Source organism: Oryza sativa, chromosome 8 (assembly GCF_034140825.1).
Source record: "Oryza sativa Japonica Group chromosome 8, ASM3414082v1".
Lineage (NCBI taxonomy): Eukaryota > Viridiplantae > Streptophyta > Magnoliopsida > Poales > Poaceae > Oryza > Oryza sativa.
Genome location: NC_089042.1, coordinates 10,428,253 through 10,439,585, shown reverse-complemented (window position 1 = coordinate 10,439,585; position 11,333 = coordinate 10,428,253). Strand labels below are relative to the sequence as shown.

The following is an 11,333-nucleotide window of genomic DNA, read 5'->3' as shown; positions in this document are numbered from 1 at the left end:
ACTCCAAAACTAACCGATAGAAACTTCTGAAAACTACAAAAATAGAACCGTGGCAGCGAGCCGATTCCGTTTTCGTAGGTCCCGACAACAACAGAGACACGGTGGCAGCGACGACTGTGGTACAAAACGTGACCAGAACTCGAGACTCTAAACGAACTAGACGCTAAGACCAGCAACACGACGTGACGATGCAACACAAAATTCAACAAAGCAAAAACTGAAAAGAACAATGCAATGGCACAATATGGCTAGGTAAATGATACGAATTTTTTTGTATGGCTATTTTCTGGTTATAGGAAGATAAAAACTCACCGAGCAACGAAAGCTCTGATACCACCTGATGAACCCTGAGTTCCTCTCAACACTCAAGGCTATTGTTGGCCCGATCTTTCGGTGAGTTGTGATAACTACGATTTGGGAGAAACGTTGACGATCCGACTACAACCGTACGAGACGTTGTGTTGCGCCTTAGCGATCGATACACCTCTCCGTGGGTTGCTGATCTTGCCGGTGCAGATAAACCCTATTCCTGCAAGCAAATCGAAGAAACAAGCAAGAACAAGATAAAAGCAATCTGATATTGCAAATAGGAATTTAATACAAATGATAAGTTGGGGTTCCAAAGAACAAGCAGACGGACGGTCTAGCCGACACGCGCGCTGCAAGCAAGTAGCAATGGCTAAACTTTAATCTATCAAAAACCCAAGAAACCCTGAAGGGGTACCTAACTATTTATAGAGGTGGGAGGATGACCAAGAGGGTCCAAGGGTCATGCTCCACCAGATTGGGGCGCACCCCACATGGGCCCCACATGGGCCAGGGTCCCAAACAAAGTTACAAGCCCATTGGCCCAATACAGGAGACGCAGCACCTTGCTTTTGTGATTGCGGCCAAACGAGATAGATTTCCGAGATGAGGCTGGATCCGTTGGAAGGAGGACTTCGAGAGCTTTCCATCAAGTACTCACGGGCCCAAAACGGAGCACGTATGTAGATTTGGCGGCCGTTTGAAGTCAGCAATGTAACACGTGGCCGAATCAGATTGCAGCACATGGAGGACTTGATCGTGCTCCACCTGGCTGGGGCGCACCCCACATGGGCCCCACCTGGGCCGGGGTCCCAGACGAAGTTACAAGCCCATAGGCCCATTATAGGTGACGCAGCACCTTGTTGCTTCAATTGCGGCTCAATAAGATGGAATTTTGCAATGAGGCTGGATCCATTGGAAAGAGGACTCCAAGAGCTTTCCATCAAGTACTCACGGGCCGAAAACGGAGGTCGTATGCAGATTCGGCAGCCGTTTGAAGTCAGCAGTGTAGTAGGTGGCCGAATCGGATTCCAGCACTTGGAGGACTTGATCTTGATATCTTCTTGTTGATTCATGATGTGAGCAATGGTCGTATCCATAGTAGCTATGGTCACATCAGACATGAGTTGGGAAACTTCGGTGTACTTTTTTTTCCAAAAGAAATTAGGGAAGGCCCAAAAAGTAAGATGGAATTGAACGGGATCAGATCGTCCGCGTGCGAGCCGTTTCGATCCCCCTACCTCCTCCTCGTACGATAAGTACGCACCCCGAGCGCTCACGCGCTTCGCATCCCGCAAAACCCCGGTAGAACCCGCACCCGCACCCGCACCCGCACCGCCATGGAGTTCCGGTACCGCGACGGCGACGACCGCAGCCGGTCCTCCCCTCCCCCGCCGCCGCCGCCCACGGCGAGCTCTGGATCCGCCCGTGTGCTCCCGGCCAACGAAGGTTACTTAATTAATTATTCTCGATCGATCGATCGATCTCGCTATCTGCGTCTTTTTTTTTGGTATCGTTTCCTTTCTTGATCAGACGATGGGCATCGTGGCGCAGACGGCGGGGGCACGGGAGACTACAACGGGGGTGATTCGGCCGTGTCGCTGGGGCAGTCGTCTTCACCGTCGGCGGCTGGTCGCGACGAGCTGCGGCAGGCGAAGAAGCAGAAGATAATGGAGCGGATCCTGCGGGAGGAGGCGGAGGAATGGGAGCTCGAGTCGGAGGTCCGCCGGGAGATCATGGAGCACATCTTCCCGTTGCTGAGGAGATCTGGGAATGCACGGCCGCCGACGCCGGCGGCGGCGGCGGCGCTCCTGCAGGTTCGATCATCATGTCTTTTTTCGTCTACCTCGATTTTGGGTTGTTTTAATTTTGATCGATATTGAATATTTGTTTCTAGATTCTAGCTTACCTTCTCCTACTGCTCCGACTAGCCGCTTGGACTAATAGCGTACCACTAAATGTTCCGTTAAATTAATATAGACCGTGTAATGAAGACCATACCCTTAGACATTTTACAAAAGCTATAGAGATCAAATAATAATATTGTATACTCCCTCCATTCCAAATTGATTATTTTATAGGTGCACCAAAACAAAAAAAAATAATAACTCTCTCATACTATATTTACTCGAGCAACAAACTCAATGTATGCACCATCCCCACTATTTCCTAGTCAATAACAAATCAAGATATTGCATGTGGGTTATATATACTTAGGGGGTGGCCCCTCTCTCCCAAACACCCCCTTATGTGCATGGATGCATGCATCAATGTCCATTTACTCCAATGCACAAATAACGAATAGACTTAATGAATAAACATAAATATATATAGATCATTTAGGAATAACCTTAAAAAAACCTATATGTAGATCAATTTGGAATGGAGGGAGTAACGTGTATCTCGATCGTTCATGTTTTTCCATTACATGTCTTATTTGATGACAATATAACTTTTTTATGAATAATATACTAATAGGATTGATAATCCATATATGGATTCATTACTATAGTCATATTTCATCTTCACAATGACCTAAGAATAAGTAATTCTATTTATTATCCATTTAAATATTCTACTAGTTATTCCTTGTAAACACGCGATTCATTAATATTTACGTTTCTCAATGCCCATGTAGCCAATCATGTGTAGAAGAATAGACAATCATGTGTAGAAGAATAGAGAGTCACGCATTAAATCCGAGAAAGTCAATAAGAGGATAGGTGGTTGGATTGAAATATGTCTATCAAAACTAAATTTTTCAGATTTGGAAATATGTCTATCAAAAGTAGATTGAGGGAGTATAATATAGTACATTTTTATGTAAATTGCTTTGGGATTTGCGATGACATGCCGATGAAGAAGCACAATAGGAAGATTAATACTATTGTTTAAAAGCAATGAATTTCAAGTCGTGTCGTTTATGGATAGAAATTAATGCAATCACCGAAATGAGGTGTGCTATGAAACCTCAAGGATATATGCTCTCCTCTTTAGAAAACTCTTGGTCAAAAAAAAGTTAGAAAACTGGAAAAGAAAACACTTAGAAATTGTGTCAACCACCTATTGTTTTAGAAACATACACTGTCAAAATACTAAAGTTGTGGATGGTATTTCACATTATTAATTATATGGTCGTACTCACAACATGAGTCCAGTTGTGGATGATATTTAGAAGGAAAAAGTACGAATTACCTCCCCCGAACTATCACAGTCGTCTGAATTACCCCCCTGAATCACAAAACCGGACATTCTTCACCCCCAACTATGCAAACCGGACGAATTACCCTCTCGACCCAATCCACGGTGGTTTTGGTCTACGTGGCGTACGCGTGGCAGCTGAGTCAGCATTCTATTCATTAAAAAAATAACGGGACCTACATGTCATACTCTTCCTCTCTCTCACTCTTCCTCTCTCTTCTCTTCTCTCTCTCTCACTATTCCTCTCTCACGGGCGGGAGGCGGACACGGAGCTGCGGCGGCGGTGGCCGGCGGGTGACGCTGAGGCGGCGGCGGTGGGGGATGAGGGTGACACGGAGCCGGCGGCGGTAGCGCGGCCTCGCCGGAGTCGGACGTCGCTACGGCGGAAGAGGAGAGGTCACGCAATGTGGAGGCGAGGCGGGTCGTGTCGCGGCGGCGGAGCACGGCGTGGGCCTCGGCGAGGAGCTGCTTCAGTGCTTGAGCACCAGGGGCAGCGGAGGGGGACCGAGGACGGCGACGGCCGGGGGCAGACTAGTTGGGGGCGACGGTGCCGCGCGCGCACGGGGAGGCACACGGCGGCGTCGCTTTCTTCCCGCGCTCCAGGGCCGCGCTCGCACGAGGGGGCACCGGCGGCGGCGACAGCGCACGAGGGAGAAGGCTGGGCCGGCGAGCATGTTCGTGCGGGACCGGCGGCGGACGGGGGCGGAGGCCGTGCGGATCTGGAAAGACGATGCGGGACCCCGACGGCCCCCGTGCACCGCCGTCCGCCGCCTGCCCCCACGCGCCGCCGTTGTCCACGGCGTCGGGCCGCCGAGCGCACTTGTGCCGCCCTTACTCGCCGCCGTCCGCCGCGCGCCCCCACGCGCCGCCATCGTCCGCGGCTCCGCGCCGCTGTGCGCACTTGCGCCACCCCCACTTGCTGCCGTCGTCCGCAGCTCTGCGCCACCGTGCGCACTTGCGCCGCCCCTACTAGCCGTCATCCGCCGCGCGCCCCCACGCACCGTCGTCGTCCGCGGCTCCGCGCCGCTGTGCGCACTTGCGCCGCCCCCACTCGCCGCTGTCGTCCCCTCCGCACTTGCGCGGTTGTTGCGCCCGCGTGCACCAGTGAGAGAGAACGGAGAGAGAAATTAGGAAGAGGTGAAGTGGAGGCATGACAGGTGGACCCCACCAATTTTTTTAAAAAAAATGGTGACTGGACTGCCACGTGTATGCCACGGGGTCAAGGGGGGTAATTCTTCTGGTATTGAAAGTTCGAGGTGAAGAATGTCCGGTTTTGTGGTTCAGGGGGTAATTCGGACGACCACGATAGTTCGGGGGGGTAATTCGTACTTTTTCCTATTTAGAAACAAATCTATTTGGTTTTCTCAACATTGGTGACCAGTCTACACCAATCCATGAGTTGTAACTGTATGAACAATGACATGAACTATCTAATACCATCTAAATAATCCCAACGGTCGATTTTGAAGGTCGGTTTCATAGGCCATAATTATGCTTGCAAGTGCGATATAATTCAGTTGTTTGTATGGCTTGCCACATCCTCGTGGATCTATTTTTAGAGAGTTCATGGGTAACTAAGATGGTCACAGTTCCTGATTTGTTGTATATTGGCCCCCGATGTTCATGTATCTGAATAAACTAGTTTCTATTAATCTACAACATGCACTTCTATTATCGAGATATGATCAAACTGTTAAAAAACTAAGAAAACACTTTGAAATTGCAGCAACCATCTATTGTTGAAGAAACATGCAATGTTTGTGGATGATATTTTGCATTATTAACCGTGTTCATACTCACAACATATGAGTCAAGTTGTGGATAATATTTAGAAACAAATCTATTTGGTTTTCTCAATGTTGGTGGCCAGTCTACACCAATTCATGAGTTGTAACTATATGAACAACACCATGAACTATCTAATACCGTCTAAATAATCCCAACAGTAGATTTTGAAGGTTGGTTTCATAGTCCACGATTACGCTTGTAAGTGCAATATAATTCATTTGACTGTATGGCTTGCAACATCCTCGTGGATCTATTTTTAGGCTCAGTTCGGTAGTACAGGTACCCAACTCCTCGTTTTCCGCGCGCACGCTTTTTAAACTGCTAAACTGTCAGGGTTATGATACCACATACCTAATAGTAGTTGACTAAATCTCGGCAGGATCCACCACATACCATGTCCTATACAGAAGCAACCTTCGGATATAGGAGGAGTTCTGGATAATGAAAGACAACCAGAGTTCTACATGAAAATGACAAGGACTACTCGGATTGTATCCATATTGGTTTCCCTAGTTCTACTTGGACAAGGGGACAACTATGGGTATAAATACAAGCCCCCCTAGGAGGACAGGGGGACAACCATCATGAGACGATCAACACCCAATACAATCGACATAGAAGCCACAATATAGAAGCCTACATATGCCAAGACACGCCGCCGGATATCGACTTCAGGGATAAGCACGACTAGTACCCTACGGTGTCTCCAGATACTGTCAGGAGAGACGAAAGCGTTATCTCTGATCTCGCCGGGCGCGGATTCGAGGAGGAAGACTACCCTGTTGTTGACTACGAGTCAGATCGTCAGACCGCCATGTCGATAACAGTTAGATAGGCTACCCCAAACATTGTACTGGTGTGATTATCATGAATAAAAGCAATACCGGCTTTGGCCAACAGGATGTAGGGTTATTACCTAACAATTCAGGGGCCCGAACCTGTATAAAAATCCCTGTCTCCATCTCTTTTGCCTCAGTCTCGCGTATATCCTAGCACCAACGATCCCCATACTGTCCAAATACCGTAGTCGTGACATCAAACGTCGACATAAACGGTGTGTTTTTTGCAAAAAGTTTCTATACGAAAGTTGCTTAAAAAAATCATATTAATCTATTTTTGAAAAAAAAGCTAAAACTTAATTAATCACGCACTAAAACGTTGCTTCGTTTTGTGTGCCGGGGAGTGATGGTTCCCAACCCTCACTCCCAAACAGAGCCTTAGAGAGTTCTTGGGTAAATGAGATATGATATATAGTCATAGTTCCTGATTTGTTGTATATCCCCCCCCCCCCCCAATGTTCATGTATCTAAATAGACTAGGTGCTATTAATCTACCACATGCCTTTCTATTACTAGGATATGATCAAAACTGTTATAAAACTAAAAAAAAACTTTGAATTGCAGCGACCATCTATTGTTGAAGAAACATGCAATGTTTGTGGATGATATTCCCATTATTAACTATATATTTATACTCACAACATATGAGACGAGTTGTGGTTGATATTTAGAAAGAAAATCTATTTAACCTTCTCAACTTTGTGGTCAGTCTACTCCAGTTCATAAGTTGTACCTATATAAATAATAACATCCTGAACTATCTAGTACTATCTAAATAATCCCAACAGTGTGTTTGAAGTCCTATTTTATAGGCCATGCTTATGTGCGCAAGTGCAATATAATTCAGTTACCCTGTAAGGCTTGCCACCCACATCTTCATGGATCTAGAGATCAAGCGTAATTGAGATAGTCATTGTTCTGGGTTGTACTATATGGCTTCCAATGTTCACATGTCTAAAAAGGGAAACTCTATTCATCACTCGAAGGGATATCCTCTCGATTTTCATGCTACTTAAAAGGTCATAAAAATATTAAATAAATTAATAAGATAAATAAATATATGATATATCACTTCACGAACATGTATATTCAAATTCAACTTATATAAGTAGAAACAAAAATAACAAATTTGATTCGGAATAGAACTTTCAATTTGCAGTCAAATTTGTTATTTTTCTTTCTATAATTGTTTAATTCCAATTTGAACTTGGCAACTTTGTGCAATGACATCTATCTTGCCAAGTTTTTAAATATTTTTTGATGACTTTTTAAATAAAATGCACAAAACAAGAGAATATTCTCTGGATGGATAAAATTCCATCTCTGTCTAAATATATTACTAGTTCTTACTATTTCTACAACATTCGGTTCTGTTTTTAAGGATGGCTCTAATATTAATTTATGTATGTGTTGTTGTACCTTAATTTCTATCTCCATCTTTGTTTCAAAATATAAGTATTAAAATATAAGTATTAAGTACGAAGGTTAGTTAAGTTGAAAAGGTGGTACTGTGCACTAGAATTTCTTTTATTTTGTATACTTGATTTTGGATTTAAAATTTTTTATGTCTTACTATATCGATGTTGTCAATATTCACTATTCCCTCTGTCCTAAATGATGAGGTTTATATTTTTTTCTACACGATCTTTAATAATATACTTTAACCATTAATTTATTACGTGTTATGTTTCCGACGAATATGAAATTAGCTTAATATAAAAATATTTAAAATATAAATCTAGTAATATAATATGTATATATATGGTTAGTATAATTATTAATCAAAAACTTAATTAGGACGCCGTATAGGACGGAGGGAATACTTCCTTCCGTGTTGTTCTTATATACGTGTTCTAAAAGTTGACGAGCGTGTTCATTTCACGCAGGGCGCCGTCACGAATGCAAACGCATCATCATCGGCGGCCGCCTTGCCGGCCAAGAGGAAGAAGAACCCCGCCGCAGCAGCGTCCGCCGTCTCCGCCGCGACGAGTAGCAAGAAGCCCAAGGCCGCCGACCTGACCTGCGCCGTCTGCGGCATCACGTCGACCGGCGAGAAGGCTATGCAGGACCATCTCAACGGGAAGAGCCACAAGAAGAAGGCGGCCGCGCTCGCGCTGTCTGCACCGCCGCCGCCGCCGCCGGCGGAACCCGAGCCCGAGCCCGAGCAGGACGAGGAGGATGCGGCGTCGATGATCCCGCCGGCTTCGGACGGCGGCGGCGGCGGTGGCGGCGGCTTCAGTCCGACGAAGCTGAGCATGCTGACGAGCGCCGGAGTCGTGTACGAGGTGATGCAGATGGACGGCTACCTCCTCTGCGAGGGCTGCAATGTCAGGACGGCCGACCGCGTCACCATGATGTGCCACCTCGACGGCGGCAAGCACGTCTCCAAGGCCACGAAGCTGAAGCAGCAGCAAGCCGGGAAGCCGCCGGCGCCAGCGACGGCGACTGCCTCTCCTATGAATGGCGTGAAAGCAGCGGGGGCGCCGCCAACAACAGCTGCTGCCGCCGACGGCGAGCATGGAACGGTGGTGGTGGAGGTCGACGGCGAGCCACACGCCATGCGGAGGCTGGACGAGGTCTTCATTATCTGCGATGTCTGCAACGTGAAGGCGCCGTCGGTGACTGTCATGCGGTCGCACCTCGCCGGGAGGAAGCACAAGTCCATGGCCGCGGCGACGGCGAAGGCGAAGGGTGCCGAAGCTGCCGCCTCCACCACCATGGCCGCTGCTGGCAAAGTTGGCGGGAACCTTGAGGCGGGAGCCATGGCAGTAGCAGAAGGTGTCGCCACCAACAACGTCGCCGACAACACTTGTCCGGAGAAGGGAACCGTCGACATCGTCGTCGGCGGCGAGCACCACGCCGTCAAGCAGATCGGCGAGTTCCTCGGGTGCGCGTCCTGCAACGTGATGGCGACGTCGGAGAGCGGCATGAGGCTACACCTAGCCGGAAAGAAGCACAGGAACAAATCGATGGCTGAAAAGGCGGCCATGGACGACATGGAGATTGTGAAGGCCAGGTCGAAGGAAACGGCGGCCGCCGCCGCCGCCTCCTCGCCATCGTCTGCGCCGCGAGCTGTCGTCGCTGCACAAACGGGCGATGGCTCTGTGGCGCCCATGGAAGTCGACCAAACTGCAGAGGCCAGAGATGGCGGCGCGCCGGTGGCCGCCGACGCCGCGGCGGCGGCGGCTGCCACCGGCGGGCAGCAGCAGGTGAAGGTCCAGGTGGAGGGGAGGATGTTGGCGGTGCTGCGTGAGGCGAACGGCGCGCTGCTGTGCGAGCCCTGCGGCGTGCGCTGCTCCGGCAAGACCGACATGGTGCTGCACCTCTACACCAAGGAGCACTCGGACAAGTGCGGCGCGCATCCACCGGCTTGAGTCACTTCACGCGAACGTGGAGTGGATTTTTAAACTTTTGGACGTCCTCACATTATTTACATATTATCTAAATGAATTTCTTTTAAAAAATTTCCTCTTATAGATAGGACGAACAAAGAACAAAGTTTTTTGATCACTTACTTCGCTCGCCCTTTTTGATCGGGGAAGATAAATTAATATGTGATGTATCGCTTTATAAATAATAAGTTAAAATTTAACTTTTAAAATTAAGAAAATAAATTAAACGACTGTTAACATATATTTATTGTTAAATTTGTTTTTTAACATATAAAATTTAAGGAAAAAGTACGAATTACCCCCCTGAACAATTGCGGTCGGCCGAATTACCCCCCTAAACCCAAAAATCAGTCATTGCTCATCCTGAACTTTCAATACCGGACGAATTACCCCCCTCGATCCAATTCACAGCGGTTTTGTCCTACGTAGCGTACGCGTGGCAATCCGGTCAGTATTTTCTTTCTTAAAAAAATTGTGGGACCCACTTGTCATACTCTCCTTCCTCTCTTCCTCTCTTTCTATCTTCACTCTCTCTGTGTCACGGTGACGGGGAGTGCGAGCGGCGCGTGGGGGCGGACTGGCGGTGTGCGGCGGCGCGAGCGGCAGAGGACGGCGGTGGAATGGCGGCGAGCGGCGCGCGGGGGCGGACGGGCGGTGGGCGGTGGCGTGAGCGGCGCGCGGGGGCGGACTGGCAGCGAGCGGCGGCGCGAGCGAGGCACGGGGGCGGACTGGCGGTGATCGGCGGCGCGAGCGGCGCGCGGGGGCGGACTGGCGGCGAGCGGCAGCGCGAGCGGCGCGCGGGGTCGGACTAGCTTCTCCCCTCCGCCGCCTCCTCTCCTAGCCTCCCTTCCGCCGCCGCCGCCGCCTCCACGCTGCCATCTGCCGTCGAGAGCCCCGGTTCTCCACCCACGCGGCGACGATGGCGGGCGTTCTGCGCGGCCACAACGACATGGTCATGGCAATCGCGGCGCCGATCGACATCTCGCCCCTCATCGTCTCCTCCTCCCGCGACAAGTCGCTGCTGGTGTGGGACATCACCAACCTGTCCAGCTGCTCGTGCCCGCCGCCGCAGCTCGCGCCGTCGCCCACCGCCCGTCCGCCCCCTCGCGCCGCTCGCCGCCGGCCACCGCCGTCCACCGCCGCTCGCGCCGCCGCTCGCAGCCAGTCCGCCCCCGCGCGCCGCTCGTCGCTAGCCCACCACCGTCCTCCGCCGCTCGCGCCGTTACCCACCGCCAGTCCGCCCCCACGCGCCGCTCGCCGCCAGCCCACCGCCGTCCACCGCCGCTGGCGCCGCCGCTCGCAGCCAGTTCGCCCCCGCGCGCCGCTCACCGCCAGCCCACCGCCGTCCTCCGCCGCTCGCGCCGCCGCCCACCGCCAGTCCGGCCCCGCGCGCCGCTCGCCGCCAGCCCACCGCCAGTCCGCCCCCACGCGCCGCTCGCGCTCCCCGTCACCGTGCAGAGAGAGAGAGTGAAGATAGAGAGAGAGAGGAAGAGAGGAAGGAGAGGTATGACAGGTGGGTCCCACAATTTTTTAGAAAGAAAATGCTGACCAGATTGCCACGCGTACACCACGTAGGACAAAACCGCTCTGAATTAGATTGAGAGGGTAATTCGTCCGGTATTGAAAGTTCAGGGTGAGCAATGACTGGTTTTCGGGTTTAGGGGGTAATTCGGCTGACCGCAATTGTTCAGGGGGTAATTCGTACTATTTCCAAAATTTAAATACGATCTTGTATTGTTTATGGAGTGATTTATCATATATTAATATATCTTTTTTTTAAACTGTTTGGATAACATATAACGAGAGA

At 49.9% G+C, this 11,333-nt stretch overlaps 1 protein-coding gene across 1 annotated transcript; it reads left to right on the top strand.

Annotated features, from left to right (window-relative positions):
- Positions 1–1,593: 1,593 nt before the first annotated feature.
- On the top strand, positions 1,594–9,708 carry LOC112936193 (uncharacterized). Its single transcript, XM_066303279.1, has 3 exons — positions 1,594–1,755; positions 1,861–2,123; positions 8,021–9,708. The coding sequence occupies exons 1-3, from the start codon at positions 1,647–1,649 to the stop codon at positions 9,506–9,508; spliced, it is 1,860 nt and encodes a 619-aa protein (XP_066159376.1). The 5' UTR covers positions 1,594–1,646; the 3' UTR covers positions 9,509–9,708.
- Positions 9,709–11,333: the final 1,625 nt, after the last annotated feature.